This window comes from Mauremys mutica, chromosome 20, assembly GCF_020497125.1.
Source record: "Mauremys mutica isolate MM-2020 ecotype Southern chromosome 20, ASM2049712v1, whole genome shotgun sequence".
Classification (NCBI taxonomy): Eukaryota; Metazoa; Chordata; order Testudines; family Geoemydidae; genus Mauremys; species Mauremys mutica.
The window spans coordinates 8,328,532-8,353,356 of record NC_059091.1 but is presented as its reverse complement, the minus strand read 5'-3'; the positions used below and the strand labels follow the sequence as shown (position 1 = coordinate 8,353,356).

The window sequence follows — 24,825 nt, the reverse complement described above, 5'->3', positions numbered from 1 at the left end:
TCAAACTCTGCCGAAACAGCACAGAACCTCCGGGAAGAGACTGACCATGTAGACTGCAATGACATCCCACCCCCGCCCGCCCCAGGTTTCTATTCCCTCCTCCACTTGGCCATCAGCTCATTCCACCCACTGCTGTCCCACTGTTTGCCCCTCCCTTGGCCTACACCTCTGTCTCACTCCCCTCCTGCTACAGACACGCTCTGGGGCAGTGGTTCCCAACCAGGGGGACACTTAGCCCTGGGGTACACAGCTCTTCCAGGGGGTACATCAGCTCATCTAGATATTTGTCTAGTTGTTCAGTAGGCTACATAAAAAGCACTAGCGAAGTTAGTGCAGACTAAAATTTCACACAATTACTTGTTTATACAGCTCTGAATACCATGCGCTGAAATGCAAGTACAACATTTATATTCCAGTTGATTTATTTAATAATTAGATGGTAAAATGAGAAAGGAAGCAATAGCGAGCTGGGACACGTGTGTTAATCAGTAGACAAGCTCTTAGCATCTCCCATGTCAGTGAGTCCAACTCTTAACTCCCTTTGCTTCTCTGACCACATCCAACATGCTCTCTCTGGGGATCCAACCATTCTAGACTCTCTCCAATCCCGTTTCTACCCCACAGCCACTCAGAGCACTCATAGAATCATAGAACCGGAAGGGACCTCAAGAGGCCATCTAGGCCAGTCCCCTGCATTCAAGGCAGCACTAAGTATTATCTAGACCAGGGGTTGGCAACCTTTCAGAAGTGGTGTATCAAGTTTTCATTTATTCACTCTGATTTAAGGTTCTGCGTGCCAGCCACACATTTTAACATTTTTAGAAGGTCTCTTTGTACGTCTATAATATATAACTAAACTATTGTTGTAAAGTAAATAGGGTTTTTAAAATGTTTAAGAAGCTTCATTTAAAATTTAAAACGCAGAGCCCCCCAGACCCATGGCCAGGACCCAGGCAGTGAGAGTGCCACTGAAAAATCAGCTTGCGTGCCACCTTCAGCGCGTGTGCCATAGATTGCCTACCTCTGATCTAGACCGTCCCGGACGTGTTTGTCTAACCTGCTCTTAAAAATCCCCAATGATGGAGATTCCACAAGCTCCCTAGGCAATTTATTCCAGTGCTTAACCACTCTGACACTTAGGAAGTTTTTCCTAATGTCCAACCTAAATGGCCCTTGCTGCAATTTAAGCCCATTGCTTCTTGTCCAATTCTTCTCCCTCCTCCTTGTAACAACCTTTTATGTACTTAAACTTCTACCCCCCCTCAGTCTTCTCCAGCCTAAACAAACCCAATTTTTTCCAATCTTCCCTCATGTTTTCCAGACCTTTAAACATTTTTGTTGCTCTTCTCTGGACTCTCTCCAATTTGTCCACATCTTTCCTGAAGCGTGACACCCAGAACGGGACACAATACTCCAGTTGAGGCCTAATCAGCGGAGTAGAGCGGAATTACTTCTCCTATCTTGTTTACAATACTCCTAATACATCCCAGAATATTTGCTTTTTTGCCAGTGTTACATTGTTGACTCATGTTTACCTTGTGATCCAGCATGACCCCCAGAGCCCTTTCCACTCCTCCTTCCTAGACAGTCATTTCCCATTTTGTATGTGTGCAACTGACTGTTCCTTCCTAAGTGGAGCACTTCTCAATATCTTGTCTTCCCATGGCTCCTCCCTCTCTAATCACTCGTTCAGCAGGTTTTGAGGATTCTCCTCAGCCCCTCAACTTTCTATGGGGGTTCCTAAGGCAGCATTCTGCCCCCACCCTTCCTGCTCCACACCATCGCATCCACAAGTACCACCTCTATATGGATGATTCACAGACCTGCCTTTTTACACCAGAGGAGTCTTCTGGCCAAATTAACACTTCGGCACGTGTCCAAGATCTCATGGGTGTCCAGCAATGCTTAAGCTCAGGGTGAACAAGACAGACCTCCCCATCACTATGGATACCTCCATCACTCAAGCCCATAACCTGGGTATCATCATCTTCACCTCAGCACTCTCTAGAGCCTCACACCCTACTCATTCTTGCTGCGTAAGATAAGAGCTTGCTGTGGATAGAGAGAAAAAATTCTCATCCAATTTCTCATCTTGCACCTCAAGTACTGCAGTATCCTTTTGTGGGGCCTTGACGAATGCTAGCTCATCCTGCTCACATCCATTCAAAATGCTGCTATACAAGTCATCCTCCTAGCCTGTTGCTTTGACTGTGCCACCTCTGCATCCTTCCACTGGCTCCGTTTCCCCTCACATCGAACAAGCTACTTGCCTTCACTTCCATGGCCACTCACAGCCTACTTGTCTGGCCATCATCTCATACACTAGAGATGGCAGCTCCCACCTCTCATTGCCTAATGATGGCAGCCTTTCATTATCCATTTGTCAGAATTTCAGCCAAGCAATGCTCCCCCACAACCCACCACACTGCCTATCCTGCTTGGGAGGGGCACCTCACAGTCTTTCCTTTGTTCACATAACCTTGGCAGTGGCCAAGCAGCTACTGTGCTACATCAATTGTCTCATGTTCACCAGTAGTGCCTCATTGCTTCCTCTTTTCGTTTCATACTTAGCTTGTTAGGGTAGGGACTAGGGTCTTTGTTGTGCATCTGTACAGCACCTTGCACAATGGAGTACTAGGTCAAGACTGAGGTTTGCAGTGCTTTTTAAAAAAAAGTTAAAACTTTCAGAGACAGCTTTATTGTAAAAAAAATATTTTTTTATTTAAAAAAGATGCGTTCAAATATGAACAAGAAACACAGCTACACAGCAGCTCCGCAACTCTCCATGGAGACATCAGCTGGGCTTCCGGCTAGATAAGAGAAAGTATTGCAAGGAAGTGAGACAACACGTGAGTAGAGAGCAGACATTACCGCAAGTAATTTGGGATCACTAGCTGGTCTGCTTCTTGTGTGGGCTTCTAAATTGCTTCACACTAGACAAAGCCACATCCCTTATTCCTGTTTGAGGGTTGAAATCTACCCCGGGCCCAACAGAGGTAGTTTTCCCAACAAAGCATACTAGAGCCATGAAGAGAAGACACCAGGGATTACCAGCAGTCACGAACAGAGTGGCCTACAATGAGAAACCCCCCACAGATCTCACCTTTTAAAGCAGCCACCGCAGATGTACATGGAGTCCTCTAGTTTAGAGGGCAGGCTTAGCACTGGGCATTTCCTCCTATAAAAGTGAAGGCAAACATTAGATTTTTCCAGCATAGCTGCTCCCCAGGACATTTAAAAGCTACCCTGCATGACCACCCCCCATTGCAATTTAAAGAGTTAACTGCTGGCCAATTTGAGTGCCCTCTGAAAGGCATTGACAGGGCACAAAGGCAGTTTACAGAATCTGGACTGCAGTGCTAAGAAAGTGGGTAAACATTAAGCAGCTCCAATAATAATGGCAATAGAATGAGAGGCAGTGAATTGAGAATGAACGTGCCACAAATAGGTTGGCGAGCATTACTTTCAGGCCAGTGACCGAGTAATTTAAAGTCACTATATTCCAGCCATCTGGTGCTTGCACTTGCAGCACTGGGCGAGTTTAAAAAGCCCATCTTGTAGATTTCAAGACAGCTAGCCTGACTACTTGGGTTCATTACACAAAGCTTTAGCAAAGTACTTGACAAATTAATTTCAGGCAAAACCATACGGACATAAGTAAAATCTGTTCTTACCTACAAGCACAGTAATAAAACCTTGCCTTCTGGATCTGACTGCTAGTCCTAAGAGCAAGGATCTTTACTCTTGTCTGCCTCCTTCGATGGTCACTGATACTCCACTCCCTCCTAGAGTGCAGAGCCTGCACCTGGCTTATCTGTGTACACTGGACTCCACACACAAGTGTCTACTCTCTCTCAGCTGTAGAAGTGTCTGAACTCGAAGCCATTCGTGCTATGCTTGCTAGCAGCTCCTAGTAGCTCAACATCTGCATGTCTCCTGGATCTTTAAGCTACTTAGTTCTTGGCTCCTGGAGTGCCTTCCTCTGTTGTGGTATGCTACCATGTCCTCAACGTTATCAAGCCATGCCAAGAGTATACTCCATGAATCCTGAGGTCTCTTGTCTCCCTCAATAAGTTTAGGATCCACCTGCTATTGCAAACTCAGCCACATAAAACCCAATGGAACTAAAAACTTTTTTTTTTGCATTCCACATTAATACACTTCATAATCATTCAGCTGAAGAGATCTGTTAGAAATATGCCAACATGATTTAGAGACAGGCCTGCTTCAAAACAGTTACCATGGGGCTAAGTTGCTCTTTATCAGAGAATTGAGATCACAAGTGAATGCCTTGATTTGAAATACAAGAATAAGAACTGAGAGCTCTCAATGACTCCCGCAAACAGAAGGAAACTAAAGCTATGCTTTTAGGCAGCTGTAGGAAGCAGCAGCAGCACTCGTCTGCAGCCTGCATTAGAGGGCAACTGCAGAACGGAGATTTTACTCATTTACATTAGAAAGCTCAGGTCTTCACTGTGTTGGAGGCTTAGGACAGAAGGAGGAGGTGCCAGGTCAGAGTTTTTATCCCAACTACTTCAGCAGTTGGAATTTAAACCTTTAACACAGGCAGTAAGATTTTAATGTTCTTCAAATTACAGGGCTGGGGAAGCTTGTTCATCCCACCTCATCTCCAGCCCTCTCTTACATGCCAGCAAAGATCTGATATTCCTAATGAGCAGTTTACATTTTGGGGCTATCGCCTACAGTCAGTTTCTTCCTCTGCAGTTCCCCTTTAAAACAGGCTGAGGCACAGTTAGTTACCAGCCAGTTTAAAAACAAAAAAAAGGGAGACTCAGTTACAGCAGTTGGGTGTCTATGTTTATACACAGGTTTAAAACTGCAATGGAATGACACTGCATCAGTCAGAAAATGCCTCAGATATCAAGAGGCAACCGTTCGTTCAGACAACCTCTGCAGAACCCACTCGGTGCTTAGAAGAGGCAGAGATTAGAGTCTGATTTCAGCAGTCTGAGAAACTTCAACCGTTTCTCAAAGCTGGCAGCTGTATTTGAGAATCAACCCTTTTGCTGAGCACTTGTGTTAAAAAGAAAAATGCAGTGCAACTTTCCCAGCCTGAGGCCCAAGCTGATCCAGTGTCACGATTCTGCCACACCTATGGTCATGATGCCACTGTCTAGCTGGTGGAAACATTTAACAGGCATCTGAGCTGGATCGCTTTGAGAGAAACAGAAGTGCAGCTTGCTTTCAAAGTAACCCTGGATGCACTCAGCTTTCCTTTATCATTACACAGGTAAGATTTCACGGTCACCTAGACTGGCCTCCATTAATATCTCCTGCCGCTTGCTGTGAATTTGGGATGTGCTTCTCAGCAGAACTAGGCCTTCCCCTCCCCTCACTGCTAGAGCTGGGTTTTAAGGAGTTTTAGTTCCAACCTCTGCCAGCCATTAGGGTGTGGTTAACTGGACAGAAGATCCATGCCAGTGAGAGTTAATCCCCCTAACTTTGTGAGATGCCCAGGGACAGTTTTATGGGAAGTTTTGGCTGGCAGGGACCGGTCCATTAAACTTCAGTTTACAGCCCTAGCTACTCAACATCAACTGACTTTTGTTCTTGTAAGTTAATCTTGTTTGCTGAGAAAAGGTTTACATGGGTATATGCACCATTCGAGGAATTAGCCCCATTTGTTTGCTGTAAGACAGTCTCTGGACCCATCTACACTAGCAGACTTTGCAGCTGTAATTCACCAACAGCTGCGCCTGTGGCAGCTGGATACCCAAGTCCTGTCTACAAGGGTTACATGGAGGCAGCACAACTAAATCTACAGATTCCATTGGTGGTTACAGCTGTCAAGTTGCTAATGCACACAGCCTCTGGCATTAGTATTCAGGACCCAGCTCAGGAGTCCTGACATGGCCCACAAATGACTGTCCCTGCCCAGTACACTATTGCTGAGCTATACCTGGTCTAGTTACATGCAGGCACTGCAGCATTCATAGAGCTAGGATGGCATTCAATGGACTTATACCAGACTAACTTACACAGCACATTTAAAAAAAGACACATTTATTCAGCGTCATGATCAGTCTATTACAATTAGCAATCAACAGCATGGGTGCGGAAAAAAATAAAATAAATTCTACATAAAAACCCTTATTGGAATGCTTTGCACTTTCCACAGAACAGAAACTAAAATAACCTGTTATACAATTAGTCACAAATACAGTCCTTATGTTTGCAAAGGAGAGTTTGTCTAACACATGTCTTCATGTAGCAGCTACACCCTGCCACAACTGTGTTTGGCTGAGTTCACAACTGTTGTAACCTGTAGCTTCCCTGTCCCTTCTCTGGCTCTCCTCTCCTGCTAAGCTTTGTTTCCTGTTGAATAATATGGAATAAAGTTGTTAATCTAAACACATTGAGACTCAAGGCTACAATCCAATAGCAAGTTCGTTCCCACAGATAGCTGATCTGAATATTAGCTTAAACATCCACATTTTACTGAAATTAAGTCTTTTTACTGGGTACTTGCTCAGCTACATTAGTTACTGTTACTGATTCACTAGCATGATACGTTTGACTGAGAGGTGCAATGTCCAGATGCTTACCTGGTAGTTAAAACCTTCGCCCACCTCCATAACTACCGCCACTACTGGAGCCACCGTAGCCACCTGAGAGAGCAATTGGAGATGGCGTTATAGCAGTGGTTCTCAAACTTTTGTTCTGGTGACCCCTTTCAGATAGCAAGCCTCCAAGTGCGACCCCCCCTATAAATTAAAAACACTTTTTATATATTTAAACACCATTATAAATGCTGGCAGCAAAGCAGGGTTTGGGGTGGAGGCTGACAGCTTACTACATGGGGGGGCGGGTTTGTAACAGCACAACCACCTGAAGGGCCCTGACCCCGTTTGTGAACCCCTATGTTATAGCAAACACAAAGACTGAGGGTTTGGCAAACCTGACAGCAAGGTAGGGCAGTGGATTAGATTCAGGTATGCCACAATTGCAAAGGACTGCATTTGATCCCAACTGTGTGTGTGAATGTCTGCAATTAAGCATATTCTGAAGCATGAGTTTGTTCCTGTTGGATATTCAAGTGGTGATATTCAGCTAGAACTGCATTTGATTTACTACGATCACAGCAAGTTAAGCCTGTGTGAGGTTAAATGGACAAGGATATTTTCATGTCAGCTTTCCTTTTTAACTGTGGGATAGTGACTGTTCCCCTGGTTAAAACTAGATAATTATAGATACTAGGCAGGTAGATTTCAAGCTTGTACCACAAGTGTGGCATCATGGTATTGGCTGTGGCTTCCCTCACACCTACTCCCCCTTTACAAGGACAGACCCCTTTTTCTGAGACTCACCACCGCTGCTGTATGGACCAGAACTCCTGCCTCCGAAGTTCCCTCCTTTCATAGGGCCAAAGTTTGAAGATTGGTTGTTATAACTGCCGAAGTCATTGTAGTTTCCGCCACCTCCAAAGCTGCTTCCTAGAGTGGAACAAGCGATAGGCATCCCAAATCACAGCCTGTCCTTCTCAGCAATAGCACCTGTGCAGGGCATCCGGCTGAACGGCGGTTTTTGCAGCACGGTTTTGAGAACTCAAAGGCAGTCTCCAGAGCAAGGACGTTCTCTTGCCTGTGCAACGTGCCAGGGGAGGGAGTGAGGTGGCCCAAGGCTGAGAATACAGAACGGAATTTTGGGAAACAGGAGGTGCAACAAGCCACATGGCAATGGGGAGGTTGAGTTAGCTTAGGAAATTATGCCCCATGTTGGTCTACTAGGAATAAAGGCTTTCGCCACGAAACTGTAGCACAGCGGAAAGAACTGGCGTTGCTGTTTGAAAGCCAAGTAGTCCACTTCTGAGCAAGGTCCCTTAGTGACACGGAAGGGATACTTACCTCCACTGCCACTGCCAAAGCCACCACCTCCGTTGTTATAGCCGTCGTAGTTGCCACTGCCACCGTAGCCTCTGCTCCCACCAGAGTAGCTAGGGCCACCGCCGCCACCACCACCACCATAACCTACAAAATAACAACAAGACTGCTGAACTCCAGCATTGCACAATCCACAGTTCACTGACGGAATTAGGAACTCCCCAAAGAACTGATCACAGCATGCACTTTGGTAAACCAATGTATGTGCGTAGAAAATTTGTGACCAATCAATGCGACATGCTTAACACAATAATTCTATCTGGATGGATCCAGTTGGGTCCATGCTGCAGTCAGTTTGTATCAGCCTTTCCGCCAGGCCAAGGAGTTGGAGTTTAGTCACTTTCCTCACGTCACCAGTGCTTCTTCATGGGCGTAGCACCTTTCAGCCTTGGCGCAAGGCAACCTGGGCGCTGACATGTCAGTAAAGTTATGCTTTGGCCTTACCCTCATTGCTAAATCCATTATAGCCGTCTCCACTGCCTCCATAGCCACCACCGCGGCTGCCACCAAACCCACCTGAAAAGAACAAACCTTTGTGTTCAGTCTATCCGGGAAGGGACACTGTCAGGTGCTGGCGCCCAGGGCACACGTTTTTGTAAGCCAGTTTTACAGAATGAAGCAGCTGTATAAATTGATGGAGACTGTCGCAGGGAATCAGGGAATCCAAGCTCTGCCTGAATGAGCCCTTGTACCATGTTGGAATCCAAGAGCCAAGAAAGGAGAATTGCACTTAGTCGTGTCCAAATCAACAAGTAAAATCAATAGCCAGAACTGCAGCCGCAGGTGTGTTAACCTATGGGCTAAAACTTTAGTTGTGTTAGCCTGACAGTACCCTTTTAATTCTAGTCAGAACAACCCCTTAAGTCACTTACCACGACCACTAAAGTTGCTGCCACGGTTAAAGTTGTCATTTCCGCCAAATCCACCTCCACGGCCGCCACCACTGAAGTTCCCAGAGCTACTGCGACCTAGAAGAGAGAGTGGTGTTTGTGAATGGCACAGCTAATCATCAAGGGTCTGTTTGGGATTAATTTCAAACTCATTTATAGAAACTGTCCTCACCTCTTTGGCTGGACGAAGCGCTGGCCATTTCTTGCTTTGACAGTGCTTTCCTCACTTCGCAGTTGTGGCCATTCACAGTGTGATACTTCTGAACTGAAAGGGAAGAATCAGACATTACTAGGTTGTCATTAACTGTTACATCCACACCTGCATCCGGATTTTAAACCAAGGACAATTCCCATTCAAATACTATCGATTCTTTGCTGGTTTGCAGAGCTTTATGTAATAGGCTCACTGGGATACTTACTAACAATCTTGTCCACCGAGTCGTGGTCATCAAAGGTGACGAACGCAAAGCCTCTCTTCTTGCCACTGCCACGGTCTGTCATGATCTCAATCACTTCGATTTTGCCATACTGTTCAAAGTAGTCTCGCAGGTGGTGCTCCTCTGTGTCTTCCTTAATCCCACCAACAAAGATTTTCTTCACTGTCAGGTGAGCTCCAGGCCTCTGTGAGTCCTATGCAGGATAGAATACGGCAGTATTAAGTATTATCTGAGATGTACAAATTTAGGACGTTTCATACACTGGGCTGAACTGCAAGGCTCCCATAGCTGAAACAAAGAAAGCCAATATGCGTAGTTGTGCACCTTGACTGCGAACAGAAGTTAAAGGCTAGTGCACAAATGAAATTTTGTCCCCCTTCACAATCAATTGTAGTGAGTGACTAATGGCATGGTTCAGCTTTAAGAATTTCAGTACCATCTATGCCAGGGATGGACAGACTTTTTGGCCCGAGGGCCACATCTGGGTATGGAAGTTACTCTCAAAATTGGGGTTGGGGTGCAAGCTCTGGGGTGGGGCCAGAAATGATGAATCCAGCATGTGGGGGGAGAGGTGCTCTGGGCTGGGGTGCAAAGGATGAGGACTCTGGCTAGAGGTGTGGGCTCCAGGGTGGGGCTGAAGGTGTGGAGTTTGGGGTGCAGGAGGGTGCTGTGGGCTGGGATTGAGGGATTCAGAGGGCAGGAAGAGGATCAGGGCTGGGGCAGGGGAGGGACTCGGGGTGCAGGCTCTGGGCAGCCCTTACCTCAAGCACCTCCTCGAAGCAGTGGCATGTTCCTCCTCCCACTTATATGTGAAGGCAAGGCAGCACCATTCTGCATCTCCCACTGGTCACAGTTCCCGGCCAATGGGAGCTGCGGGCCGGATTAAATCGGCCCATGGGCCATAGTTTGCCCATCCCTATCCATACCATCGACTAATCTATAGCCATTGACTAATGTCCTTTGGGCGGGGGGGGGGGGGGGATGTTTTGGCTGGCACCAGTGCATTGACAGTTACAGCCAGCATGATTAATGTAGGGGGAGCTCTGTGTGTGGGGAGTGTTGCTCCCCCAACCCATGAAGAGAAGCTCTTCTTCACAGTTTAAACCCTTGGTTATAGCCAAACCACTCACAATAACCTCATCCCACTCCCTACACAAGCACACAGGACTATTTAACACTATATCACCAGTGCATGAACAGCCAATTTAAGGCTACACAAACATCATGATTAGACTAAACATCAATTCATACCTCTCTGGATACGGCCCTCTTTGGTTCAACAACTCTGCCATCAACTTTGTGTGGTCTAGCATTCATGGCAGCATCAACCTCTTCTACTGTAGAGTATGTAACAAACCCAAAGCCCCTGGAGCGCTTGGTATTTGGATCTCTCATTACCTAGAAATGATACATCTCTATTAGTGATCAAAGTAAATAACTGAAACATGCAAAGCGGCATACAGATGAGAACAAAGGAACATCTAAGGTTATTATCTAGCATTGGCTTTGTCCTACAAGTTACTGAAAACCTCTGACTGCCAGAATCTGGGACTAGATGACAGAATGGATCACTTGATAATTGCCCTGTTCTGTTAATTCCCTCTAAACTAGCATTTGACATCAGCCACTGTTGGAAGACAGGATGCTGGGCTAGATGGACCATTAGTCTGACCTAATATGGCCACTTTTATGTACAGCGAATCCTTCAGAGCAACACTAAGTATGCAACTAGACCAGTTACATAATATTCCACTATCTAGGAATAGCAGCAAAGAATCCTGTGGCACCTTATAGACTAACAGACGTTTTGGAGTATGAGCTGAATACCCACTTCCTCGGATGTACGTACGTACGAATAGTAATTTAAGGACTCTTAACTGGTAAGTAAAAAACAAAATTCTTCATCGCTCCCCACTGCATCAAAACCCAGTATTGCCACAGAATGAGATTCCTTCACCCATTTCTGAGTTTTAATATCAATTACATACAAGCTTATTTGCTCCCTTCCCGCTCCTCGCAAGGAAACATCTTTACTCCATTCTGAAGGCTGCTAAGTTAATGTAACACAGCCGCCCTGCCCAAGAGAAGCAGCCCTGGAGTGCTTCAGAGAGGGCTTTGGGCCCAGAACACTCACCACGCAATCGGTGAGCGTGCCCCATTGCTCGAAGTGGCCACGGAGGCTCTCATCCGTTGTCTCGAAGCTCAGGCCACCGATGAAGAGCTTGCGCAGCTGCTCGGGCTCCTTAGGGGACTAGAGAGGAAGAAGCAGCCACGAGTTGGAAACACGATCAGCAGCCTCCCTCCCGGGGCTAACCCGCACCCCAGGGACACTGATCCAGACCTGGGGAGCAGGAATCCCCTCCCCACCAAGGAGAGCATCCGACCCTGACGATGGGGGGGGGGAGCCCCCCCCCACTGCACAATGGCTTCCAGGCGAACCACGGCTCCTGCCCCTCGGGATTCTCAGCCCCCCTCCCCCCCGGGGGCACGGATCACCCCCCCCCCGCCCCGCCCCGCCCCGCCGCCTTGCACCCCGCCCGGCCCAGGCGCCTAGCGCGCGAGAAGGGCGAGGCGAGCAGACACGCACGCGCACCCGATGTCCGCCACGCGCCGCTCGGCCGGCCGCCATAGCTCCGCTCCGGTTCTGCACAAAGGCGGGCGCAGGCGCGAGGAAGGGCCCACACCCAGAGACTCGTCCCCGCCGCGCAGGCGCGGAAGGGCCGCCCCTACGGGGTGAGAAGGGCCGCGCACGCGCGAATTCTGAGGTGGGGGGGCGCCCTCGGTAGCGCACGCGCAGTACGCGCACCGCCGCAGGCGCAAACAGGGGCCTTTGTAGGTTAGACCGCAGCCTAAGAGGCCCCCAGAGCAGTAAGGCGCCGCCGAGGGCTCCGGAGCAGCAGAGCCAGGGGAGGGCCGCGTGGAGAAGATGGCGGCCGGAGTCCCGGGGCCTGGCTCACCTCGGACTTGGACATGGCGGCGGGTGGGGGGGGTGTAGGCCTCCGTCTCAGACTGCTGCGCGCGCGATGCTTCCTTCGTGAGGCGCCGATTCAGAAAGGGCTGAATGAGGAGAGCGTCGCCGCCTCACTCCACCGCCCCCTCTTAGTGCTCCGCCCGCCGCGTGCTCCCATTGGACAGAGGGGTCGGGTCACGCCCCCACACATCCGATTGGATAGCCACGACCGGCAGACACATCTCATTGGTAGTAGATGCTTGAACTACCCCACGGCGGCAGTCTACTGGCTAAGATGGCCTAAGTCCCGCCTATTAACGTATCTCATTGGGCGTCCATGCCTCCCCCCCGCCCCGTCTTTCTCGCTCCACTCTCGAGACTGTATCTCATCTCTGATTGGTTCGCTGATGGACAATCACGCTCTAAACTTCCCAATGTTTGGCTGCTGCTGCCAAGGGTTGGGTTTGACTGGCGGACTAAGCTGTCAATTATTCGGTGAGGCGGGAGCGTCGATTACTGCGGGGGAAATAATGAAATGACCTGATTTGTGTCACTAGCACGAGCCCGCGAGCATTAACCCTGTGAAACAGTCCAGACCTGGGCTCCTGCCTGTCAGCGTCACGGAAAAGGGAATAAAGACGCAACAACCAGCAAGAGCTCATCTGCGCATGCGCTGGGAGAAACCCAAGTGAGTCCCCATGTGTGGACGAACAGGGGAGGGAGCGCACTGGCCGCGCATGCGCAGTGCGGGGACCCAGGCGCCTGCGCGCTGGGGGGGCTGTTTTGGCGGGCGGCGGGCGTTGCGCAGAAGCGGCCTCAGCTCTGAGGGCCTGCGAGAAGGGGGAGTCGGTGCCGTGCCGGACCCGCTTCGTACCCAGGTACCCGGCGGGCGGGAGGTTTGCTGAGTTAGGGCATCGGTTTGTTCGGGCGGGAGGACCCCGGGGGGAATAGGGGCTCATTGTGTGAAATGAAAGGGGCTAGGGGGCGGGCCCGCGACATCCGATGTACAGGCTAGCCGGCCAATGGAGGGGAGAGGGCGGGGTTAAGGTAGTATGACTGGCAGCACGATGCACCAGTGCCAGTTGCGCGGAAGGGGGAGGGAGTGGTAGCTGTGAGCGACAGTCTTCTCTGCCAATGAGTCAGCCGCATTAGGGAAGGGGCGGGGCCTTCCAACCTGACTGATGGCGCGGCGGGCCAACGGGCGTGCGGTGTCTCGGGGCGTGCTCCTGAAGCGCATTAGGGTGGCGCTTCAGCCTGATGGGCGGGGCAGCGGGCCAATCGGGGCCCGAAGTCGCAATGCCCGCCTCTGGACCCCATGAGGTGGGGGTTGGGAAATGGGGCGCGCCCCCAAAGTGCAGAAGGGGACCTGGCCACATCGCCTTGGGTTCTGGGCACGTGCACTGCGCCTTCCTGCAACACCCCCGCTGCTCCCCCTGGAAGCGCCCCTGCTGCTTCTCCCCGGTTGGATTCGCTACAGCGCTGTGTTCTGCGACCCCTCCCGCCCCCCCCCGCTCCCCTGCACTGCCTTGTCCTGTAAATCTCCTCCCCCCTCGAATCCCCTGTCCTCCAACCCTCCCCCATCCCCTGTATCACCTCGTCCTCCGTCCCCCACCCCAAATCCCTTGTAAGCCCTTCGCTGCTCCTCCCCCATCCTCTGCACCCAGTCCTGCAGACTGCCCCCCTCCCGAATCTCCTGCAGCATCCCTCACTGCACCCCCAGAATCCTCTCCCGCTACTCCCTATCCCCTGCACTGCCCTGTCCTCCAACCCCCCACCCTCAACTCCCCCGGATACCAACCTCTGGCATCCCCCTCAATCCCTGTCCCACTGCTTTCCCCTGGAATCCCCTCCATTTCCCTGTCCTGCAGACCTTCCTCTGGGGTTCTCTTCAACTCCCCCACTCACTGTCTCTCCAGATCCTTTGCAACAGCCCCTGGACCGTCTGTGCTGCCCTGTTCTGCAACCTCCCTGGGATCCCAAATCCCCTGAAAATCCTCCCCTCCAACTCTCTGGACACCCCCCCCCCCCGGGTTCCCTGAAACATCCTCCTTCCTACTGCTTAGTCCCTCCTAGATCTCCTGTAAATCCCCCTCTGCAAAATTCCTGCTACTCCTGATCTCTTGCAAACCTCCTGGCATGCACACCCCCTCCCTCCAAATTCCCTACAGCCTCCCACTGTCAACCTCTTGGATCCCCTGCACTGCCCTGTCCAAGATCCATGTAACAGCCCCCTCCCCCCTGTATTCTCTACAACTCCCCACACCAGTTGCCCACTACAGATCTCCTGTATTCCCCCCCATCACCTGCTACACACCCTCATGCTTGTCACTCATCCCTGCGATCTCCTTGCAGCCTTCCCCCCCCCCCCCCGAGATTTCCTGCAACTCCCCCATCCCCTGTAGCTCCATCTCCCCTGCTACCCTCCCACAGCCCTCCTTGTTGTCCGCCCAGATTTCCTGCAAACATACCCCCACGGCCCTCCTCCCTTATCCCCTGCAAAAACACACCCTGTAGCCTTCCTCCTCCTCCCAAGGATCTCCCATCTCTCTCTCCTGTAGCCCCCCATCCTCCCCCTGAATCCCTCTCACAGTCCTTCTTTCCCCCTCAGGATCCTCTGCAATTGCCCACCCACAGCCTCCTGATTAGGGGGGCTACAAATCCCACTGCCCTTCTGCCCGCTCCATGATCTCCAGCAGCCCCCTGCAAACTGCACTGAGCTTTTTAGCCCTTCCCAGTATTCTTTGCAAATCTCATGGATGTTCCTAGCCTGGCAACCTCCCAACACATCCCCTATCTCTAGAACCCTCACAGTAGGCCTGCTTCCAGCCTTGCAAATCCCTCTCTACCCTGCTTGGGATCCTTTGTGAACATCTTCCCCCCACTCTCATTTTTCATTTCAAAACCTCGATGTTCCCAGGATTTCACCTGCAAGCCTCATATTGCTCCCAGCCTTGCATATCCTGCAGCTTCTCTTGTGCCTCTGCGACCTCCCAGCCCTGCAAATCCCTGTTGACACCCCTCTTCCTCCCAGTGCTTTCTTTATTTGTAGTATCCCCCTCCCCCGTGTTTCATGCCTTCATTTCACATCCAAATCCAGTTTGTTGTTAAGTCTTCTGAGCAGTGATCCTGCCTTATGAGCCCAAACTCTGCCACATTCATTCAGGTTTCCTCCCATCCAAGGGCTTCCCCCCCACGCTGCAACCCTAGATTAAATACTGTATGCCTCATTATTGGCCCAGCTGCAGTACTGGGAATACAGTAGAACTTCAGAGTTACAAACACCAGAGTTACAAACTGACCAGTCAACAACAAACCTAATTTGGAACTGGAAGTACACAATCAGGCAGCAGCAGAGTCCAAAAAAAAAAAGGAAATATAGTACAGTGGTAAAGATAAACTTAAAAAAAAAAAAAAAAGGAAAGGAGCATTTTTCTGCTGTCATAGTCAAGTTTCAAAGCTGTATTAAGTCAATGTGCAGTTGTAAACTTTTGAAAGAACAACCATAATGTTTTGTTCTGAGTTACGAACATTTCTGAAAAAAGAATGAGGAGTACTTGTGGTCCCTTAGAGACTAACAAGGAGAAACTGCAGAACTGGAATTAATTTGCAAAATGGACACCATTAAATTAGGCATGACTAAAGACTGGGAGTGGATGAGTCATTACACAAACTAAACTATTTCCCCATGCTAATTTTCCCCCTACTGTTACTCACACCTTCTTGTCAACTGTTTGAAATGAGCCATCCTGATTATCACTACAAACGTTTTTTCTCCTCCTGATAATAGCCCACCTTAATCAATTAGTCTCATTAGAGTTGGTATGGCAACACCCATTTTTTCATGTTCTCTGTTTGTGTGTGTGTGTGTGTATATATATATATATATCTTCCTACTGTATTTTCCACTGCATGCCTCTGATGAAATGGGCTTTAGCCCATGAAAGCTTATGCTCAAATAAATTTGTTAGTCTCTAAAGTGCCACAAGGACTCCTCGTTCTTTTTGCTGCCACTCTGGAACATTTCTGAGTTATGAACAACCTCCATTCCTAAGGTGTACAAAACTCTGAGCTTCTACTATAATGGTTTCCAGACATGTTCACAACATTCTTGGTTTTGTAGACACCATGATTCCACAGTGCACTAAAGTGTCCCGGGACATGGTCTTGTGCACTGTTATGGTATTTGAGTTTGCACATGTGAAAATTAATCCGGAATAAGATAGGATGTGAAGTTACAGTGGCTCATTATAACTATCTGTAAACCACTAATTCTTGTGTCCTATGACTATATAGTGATGTTAACTGCCCACTTCACTTTGAATGGTCTCTTGCAAAATGTGTTAACTCCTTATCTGTTCCACCCTTGTATTTAGCTATAACACTGTACCTTTCACAGACCTGAAGAAGAGCTCTCTGTAAACTTGAAAGGTTGTTTTGTCTTTTTCATCAGCAGAAGTTGATGCAATAAAAGAGACTACCTCACCCATCTTGCCTGTCTAATATCCTGAGACCAATATGGCTACAACAACACTGCAATTTACTGTGGGTTAACTATTCCTGATTAACTCCATGTCTAGATGCACTTATTCCAGTATAAGTGTACCTTGTTCTGAATTAGTTTAAACATGAAAAAGCCATGCTTATTCTGGGATAAGTATCTATATAGAGAGTTAATCCACTTTAAATTCACACACACACTACCTTATTCTGGATTAACTTTCATGTGGATACAAAGCTAGTAGCAACAAAAGGGGCAGAGGGGATTTGGACCTTTGTTGTATGCTATAGCACAGTGGTTTTAAACTTTTTTTTCCTTTGTGGGCCCCTACATTGCAAATGGAGGTGTGGACCCCTTTGGAAATCTTAGACATAGTCTGCGGACCCCAGGTTGAAAAACACTGTTCTGTGGTTATAACAACCTTTCGTGGACCCCTTAGACATAGTCTGCAGACCCCCGAGGGTCCGTGGGGTCACCAGTTGAAAACGGCTGCTGTAGCAGTTGCCATGCTTGGGCACTCAGATACATGTTACTGCTCTATATGTAGCAAGATAGAACCAAGCTTTAACTTTGTATGTAAAGAAAAAGTATCTGGATGTCTTTGACTGATTTTTACCACTCTTGTAACTGTATAATAAAGCAAAGGTAATCTAATTTCATACTGATTGTCTGAATTCTTATTAACTCTTCCTTTGCCCTTGCCTCCAAAATTGGTCTATGTGGCAAAATTGTCCAGGAATCTAATGAGGGATTCATAGACTCTAGGACTGGAAGGGACCTCGAGAGGTCATCGAGTCCAGTCCCCTGCTCTCATGGCAGGACCAAATACTGTCTAGACTGTCCCTGATATACATTTATCTAACCTCAGAGCCTTTTCCTCCCTCTGAAGGAAGGCAGGATTTCAGAACTTGATGAACCAGTTACCTGCTCTTGTTAGGCAAATCCTATGCTTGAGAGTTTCCTTTGAGGAGACTGTATTCTGACCTCCTATTTCAGAGCAAGGGGCAATGAGAATTTAATGGTGGGAGTGGTATTCCTTACTGAAATACTGGGTTTATTTCTTACCCCCACTGTCTAGTTACCATGATGTTTGGAAACCAAGTTATATACACACGCACATGTTACATTAGACCAGGTAACTAGAGCCTGTGCTTCAGAACGTACCCCCGTGTAACTTTCATTTCTGTATGCCTAAGTACTTGTATGGCTCTCATCACCCTGGTATCTGAGAACTTCCTAATACAATAACAGCCAGATTTGCTTGTTTTAATAACTGTCCAATGCTATTTTAAAACATATTACTAAATATGTTTGTATCCCTGCACTGTGTTAGTTGTATATCCTGAAGCAGAGAGCGCCCTTGTAATTTAAAACGCCTGAGCTGCAGATTGGTAGTGGTAGTTTTATTTAACAGTCTACTTGGTATAAAGACGAGACTAAACATGTTACTGTTCCAAATGTTAAGCCACTTGCTTGTTTCCGTTTGATCTGTAACTAGTTTTCATCCTCTTAATATGGGTTTAACCATCTTCTATAAGGCTTCCGTGTCAGTCACCTCTCAGCAAGATGGCTGCCACCAGCTTGAGTTTCAGAAATGGCAATTTTTACTTCAGATTTAAACCCAGTTGATGATCAGTCAGAGCAGTAATTTTGGGGAAGGGGCTAGGATCTTTGAACTCAGAAAGGAGGCATACTTCTCCAGTTGATCTCCTAATCCTAATAGCATTTGTTTGTATGTGTTGTAATTACTGTTCACGTAAAATGAGAGAGTAGCTCCATAAAGCAGTCATACATTTTAGCTTTAACATGTTGGAAGTAGGGCTACTTTTGTGCATCAGAGCTCTTTAGAATAAAGCAGCTACTTTAGAAATGTGTAGATACACCTCTACCCCAATAGAACGTGACCCAATATAACATGAATTTGGATATAACGCGGTAAAGCAGCGCTCCGGGGGGCGGGGCTGTGCTTTCCGGTGGATCAAAGCAAGTTTGATATAACACGGTTTTACCTATACCATGGTAAGATTTTTTTGGCTCCCGAGGACAGTGTTATATCAGGGTAGAGGTGTAATTCTGATTTTTATATTTAGCATGCTGTTTATCCAAAGGGAACTATAATGGATATTGCAACAACATGCACTCATCTATATAGAGCTGGTGTCGTTACCATATGCAGCAAATGTTTCTTTACCAGACACACATTTGGATGTTTTTCATTGCTTGTAACTAAGGGCAAAGTTAGAAGTCTTCATGAGTGGAGAAATTATGATAGAAATAAAGTTCTGGCCCTTATCTTGTACCAACCACTCTCAAAATCTGCATCATTGCAATGTTAAATTTTACATTAAGGGAGTTCTAGTACTGCAAATGCAACCAAGTTTGCCTGACAAATGTAACACTGTTTCATTTGTAGTACAGATGGGACCTTACCAGTGTCCCCTTCAAGGCTTTAGCATGATGCGGGGACTCTTAATGTTCAGGTCCAACGTACAAAATTGACCCCCTGTTCTAACTGAGTCTCTTGGCATGGTTATACTTGGGTAGAACGATCCTTAATATGAAGCCCTTTCATTGTGTTACTAGAGCAAGTTGGGCGAGGAGCGAGCTTGGGAAGAAGGGAATTTTCTCTCAGCCAGGGCACTACTGTTGAGTGTAGCTCCACCATTAAAAACTTGTAGCTGGAAGAGCAACCACTGCTCCTTCGCTTCCCCCACATGAGCCTTTTGAGCCATTGGATCTGTGGAAGTAGGAATACAATAGTCCTCTTGTGCTCTGGCCCCAGTGTATTTAGGCTCATTGCCTCAGAACGTAGAGCTTTCACAGGCAATGTAGAATGGTTTCTCCAGCTATGCATCATATTATTGGGACTTTCTGTGTAAATGTCAACCCAGAGTAGATAGATGCTGTTTGCAAATGCGGAAAAGCATAGAAGAATAGAAGATTAGGGTTGGAAGAGACCTCAGGAGGTCATTTGGTCCAACCCCCTGCTCAAAGCAGGACCAACCCCAACTAAATCACCCAGCCAGGGCTTTGTCAAGCCGGGCCTTAAAAACCTCTAAAGATGGAGATTCCACCACCTCCCTAGGTAACCCATTCCAATGCTTCACCACCCTCCTAGTGAAATAGTTTTTCCTAATATCCAACCTAGACCTCTGCCACTGTAACTTGAGAACAATGCTCCTTGTTCTATCATCTGCCACCACTGAAAGCAGCCTAGCTCTATCCTCTTTGGAACCCCTCTTCAGGTAGTTGAAGGCTGCTGTCAAATCCGCCCTCACTCTTCTCTTCTGCAGACTAAATAAGCCCAATTCCCTCAGCATAATTCCCAGTTCCTTAAGCATAATTAAAATGCTTCAGCCAAACAGAAGCAAGAAAGGTAGGACCTTGCTATTTTGTCCTATTCACTTAAAAATATGGCCTCATTCTTTGCCATCCCATTTACTTAAAAAAAGACATGAACCAGACAGCCAGATCTTTTAAACTGGCAACCCTATTAAACCAAATCTAAAAACCAAACTAAGCAGGAGCAAGGTCACTTTTTTTTTAATGCTGCCCCTCACCCCGCTCTCCACATGTTTCAGAATACCACCAACCTGGCTCTCAATTTTGCCAAAACAAAGTTCTCAGAAGTCCTACAACAATAGAAATGTTTTCGTGATTTTTAAACAATAATTATTCTACTGGAAACAAGTGATTGGGATACAAACATTGTGTAAGAGTGTTATTTCAATATAGCAGCACTTAGAAGCTAAAAGGAAAATTGGCCAGCCCACACCCCTCCAAAACTGACTTCCTGGATTTTTATTGTTCAACCTGAAAGAACAAAAAGTAGACTGGGTTTTTAGAATCTTTCAGTTCTAACAAATCTAATACTTGATAAAATTCTGATAAAGTGCATTCCATTTATAAGAATCAATGAAATAAGAATCAACCGCATATAGTGATCAAAACCAGTGGGACAAATAAGAACATAAAATACTCCACTTGTAAGAATAAACTGCTTATAAGAATCAAATCATCCAGGATTCGTATAAAAGGAGTGCCCTGTATTTATATCTCCAAAACTTATACCTTTCAAATGAAACCTGACATGCTGAATTAGTTCACAGATGGGATGTTTTTGCTAACTTGACCAGTTCAAATAATTAATCATGGTTAACTATATTTTAAATTGTTCTGTTAAGACTTTAGAGTTAAGACACCATTGAGATAAACTGGCAGATTTATCTCCGATGACTGGCGGATAGCTAATGTAATGCTGAATTTTAAAAAAGTTTCTAGGTGATCCTGGAAATTACAGGCCAGTAAGCCTAAGTTCAGTACCAAGCAAATAGTTCTGCTTTTTACTAGTTTCATCCTATCAGACACATATATGCACACAATATGTTGGGGAAGAGTCAACATGGCTTTTATAAAGGAAAATCATGCTTCACCAATCTATTAGAATTATTCAAAGGTGTCAGCAAACATGTGGACCAGGATGATCCAGTAGATATAGTGTACTTGGACCTTCAGAAAGCCTTTGACAAAGTTTTCTCACTAAAGGCTCTTAAGCCAAGTAAGCAGTTATGGGATAAGAGGGAAGGTCCTCTCATGGATCAGTAACTGATTAAAATATAAGGAATAAAAGGTCAGTTTTCACAGTGGAGAGAGGTAAATAGCAGTGAAGCCAGGGACCTGAATTGGGACAGGGGCGGTTCAACATATTCATAAATGATCTGGAAAAAGAGGTAAACAGTGAAATGGCAAAGTTTGTGGAGGATACAAAATTACCCAAGATAGTTAAATCCAAACCTGACTGTGAACAGTTACAAAGGGATCTCTCAGAACTGGGTGAGTAGGCTAGAAAATGGTAGATGAAATTCAGTGTTGATAAATGCAAAGTGATTCACGTTGGAAAATATAATCCCAACTATACATACAGAATAGTGGGATCTAAATTAGCTTTTACCATTGAAGAAAGAGATCTTGGAGTCATTGTGGATTGTTCTCTGAAAACATCCGCTCAATGTGCAGCGGCGTCAAAACAGAATGTTAAGAACCATGAGAAAAGGGATAGATAATAAGACAGTAATTATCATAATGCCACTAAATACATCTGTGGTGTTGGTATGCCCATGCCTTGAATTCTGTGTGCAGTTCTGATCGCCCCACCTCAAAAAAGATATATTAGAATTGGAAAAAGTACAGAGGAGGGCAACAAAATTATTGAGAGCATGGAACAGCTTTCATGTGAGGAGAGATTAAAAAGACTGGGACAGTTCAGCTTAGAAAAGATCCAACTGAGGGCAAGTCTACATTACAGCGCTGCATTGGCGCAGCTGCGCTGTTGTAGCGTGTCTGGTGAAGATGTGCTATGCCAACGGGAGAGTGATCTCCCATTGTCATAGTTACTCCACCTCGGTGAGAAGTGTAAGCTGTCAGCTGGAGAGCGTTTTCTGTTGACATAGAGCCAATGTGACCGGACAGCGCAAAAGTCACGTCACTCATGGGGGGGGCGCAGGGATGGGGTTTTTCACTCCCCTGAGCAACGTAAGTTAGATCGACTTAAGCAGTAGTGTAGATCTGCCCTAAGGGAGGTTATGCTAGAGGTCTATATAATCATGAAAGTGTTCACACAGAGCACTGCCAACCTGTGGAATTTATCGGGGGTGTTGTGAAGACCAAAACTATAACTGGGTGAAAAAAAGAATTAACTAAGTTCATGGAGGATAAGTCCATCAGTGACTATTAGCCAGGATGGTCAGGGACATAACCTTATGCTCTGGGTGTCTCAATCTCTGACTGCCAGAAGCTGGGACTGGACAACAGGGGGTGGATTGATAAATTGCCCTGTTCTGTTCGTTCCTTCTGAAGCACCTGGCAGCGGCCACTGCCAGAAGACAGGATACTCGGCTAGATGGATTACTGGTCTGACCCAGTATGGCGGAGAATTCACTCCACAGAGTTATTATATGCCTTATCAAGATCTTTGCATTGAGTTACATTTAGGAGTATTTTAGCGATCTTTGCATTGAGTTACATTTAGGAGTATTTTAGCAACCAGAAAGATTAGGAAATGTAACTGCCACTTTTATTAAATTAAAGTTTAAATGCTGTAGTGTATATTGGGAAAGCTTCTGTCTACATGGAGACCCTAGGCTGTGTTTATATTAGCCTTTTTCCCTCTAATACTTGCTAATGTTGGCATGCTGCTGTACATTTAGGGCAGTGTTTGCTCCAAAAGCTTTGCCAGCATAGCTATATCGACAAAGCCTTTAGACCTAGTGGAGAAGCAGCTTACACTGACAAAAGGAGTTGTTTTTCTATTATTGTTGTTTATTATTTGTATTACTTTAGCACCTAGGAGCCACCTCCTTGAACACATTAGCTATACTGGTGAAAGACTCTTTTGCTGGTGTAAGCAGTGCCTACATAGAGGATTTTACTGGCATAGCTATGTTGATTAGCGATGTGATATTTTTTTCTTTCCCAAACTCTCCTAGCTGACATAGCTATGCCAGCAAAACAGAGGCCTGGTCTACACTTAAAACTTAGGTTGATCTAGCTATATCACTTGGGTAAGGTGGCCATCCTGCAGCAAAAAAACTTCAGGACCAGACTTCAAAGAGAAACTGCTGATCTTCAAGTATCAGAGGGGCAGCCGTGTTAGTCTGGTTCTGTAAAAGCCGCAAAGAATCCTGTGGCACCTTATAGACTAACAGACGTTTTGCAGCATGAGCTTTCGTGGGTGAATACTTGCATCCGAAGAAGTGGGTATTCACCCACGAAAGCTCATGCTGCAAAACGTCTGTTAGTCTATAAGGTGCCACAGGATTCTTTGCGGCTTTTGCTGATCTTCAGTTCATCTGCAAATTTGACACCATCAGCTCAGGATTAAACAAAGACTGTGAATGGCTTGCCAACTACAGAACCAGTTTCTCCTCCCTTGGTTTTCACACCTCAACTGCTAGAACAGGGCCTCATCCTCCCTGATTGAACTAACCTCGTTATCTCTAGCTTGCTTCTTGCTTGCATATATATACCTGCCCCTGGAAATTTCCACTACTTGCATCCGACGAAGTGGGTATTCACCCACGAAAGCTCATGCTCCAAAACGTCTGTTAGTCTATAAGGTGCCACAGGATTCTTTGCTGCTTTTACAGATCCAGACTAACATGGCTACCCCTCTGACACTTGGGTGAAAAATTCACACTCCTGAGAGACATAGTTAAGCTGACCTAAGCCCTGGTATAGACACTGCAAGATTGACTGAAGAATTCTTCCATTGACCGAGCTACCTCCTGTCTGCATTACAGTGGTACAACGGCGTTACTGCAACTGTGCCGCTATAGTGCTTGTCGTGTAGGCATACCCGTAATAGCGTAGACCAGGCCTTAAGCACTGCTGTCTAACCTGACACAAAGTAGGTTTTAGATGACTTGGGATTGATCTTGCCTAGGCTTTAAACGTGTGTTAGAAAGCATTCACTTGACATGCTCTACCATTCAGTTGTGGACAACGCAGAGTTGACTTTTACAGTGCTAAGCTGAAGCCTAGGGTCGCCTCAGCAACCAAGACTTTAACTCAAACAGGTTGACATGTATTAGAGGCACGCTACCTTGACCACGCTAGGCTCTTAACACATGTTAGCTTAACATCTTCAAATCCTAGTACATGTGTACAGTGCCTGGCCCAGTGAGGCATTAATTCTTGACTGGGATTTCAAGGTGCGAGCAATACCAATAATAAAGGTATGATCAAGGGATGGCAGAGGTTATTGGGGGCTAAACTTTGACCCTGATGTAAGAAGATGCAACTCTGTCAACATCAGTGGAGTTGCATCTGCTTATTCTGGAGCTGAATTTGGCTCCATAGCTGTATCTATGGCAACTTAAAATGTTTTTGTTAGTGGAGCACCTGTCTGCAGCTACTGTTGAGTCTCTTCAGAATTAACAGAACCTTACTACAACTTGCTGGAACCTGCTTGCTTTCAGCAGTATATACTACGTTTAAATGCAAAACATTTTTACTAATGAGACAGTTAAGGTTGGTAGCACAATTAAAAGGCCAGGAAATGCAAACATGAACTTTCCATCCGGAACATTAACTTTGTTGCATTGTGCATTCTATAAATTTTATACAGGTGAGCAAAATATTAACCTACACG

The 24,825-nt window shown here is 46.6% G+C and overlaps 2 protein-coding genes across 9 annotated transcripts in view; one reads left to right on the top strand and one right to left on the bottom strand.

Moving 5' to 3' along the window:
* Positions 1–2,695: 2,695 nt before the first annotated feature.
* HNRNPA1 (heterogeneous nuclear ribonucleoprotein A1) lies at positions 2,696–12,340 on the bottom strand. 7 transcript variants are annotated; one of them, XR_006574547.1, is made up of 12 exons: positions 12,186–12,339; positions 11,363–11,479; positions 10,480–10,626; positions 9,211–9,421; positions 8,964–9,056; positions 8,774–8,869; positions 8,346–8,417; positions 7,866–7,988; positions 7,329–7,454; positions 6,567–6,725; positions 3,104–3,178; positions 2,696–2,810 (listed from the first exon to the last, which is right to left on the bottom strand). XR_006574547.1 is itself a non-coding variant. In XM_044994934.1 (11 exons), the coding sequence occupies exons 1-10, from the start codon at positions 12,198–12,200 to the stop codon at positions 6,574–6,576; spliced, it is 1,152 nt and encodes a 383-aa protein (XP_044850869.1). In that variant the 5' UTR covers positions 12,201–12,339; the 3' UTR covers positions 2,696–3,178; positions 6,567–6,573. The 7 variants fall into 7 exon arrangements, 5 of the variants coding, with proteins under 5 accessions (XP_044850869.1, XP_044850868.1, XP_044850871.1 ...); XR_006574548.1 differs by having other exon boundaries at positions 6,567–6,629; XM_044994934.1 differs by having other exon boundaries at positions 2,696–3,178.
* A 278-nt stretch (positions 12,341–12,618) lies between these two features.
* The window catches only part of CBX5 (chromobox 5), a 54,921-nt gene continuing 42,714 nt past the window's right edge, over positions 12,619–24,825 (top strand). Inside the window, exon 1 of one of the 2 annotated variants that reach the window (XM_044995673.1) lies at positions 12,619–12,866. Coding sequence is in view for 1 of the 2 variants with exons in the window: in XM_044995672.1 (XP_044851607.1) it covers positions 12,877–13,056 (180 nt within the window). In the remaining variant the exon portion in view is untranslated. The other variant, XM_044995672.1, reaches the window with a different exon arrangement.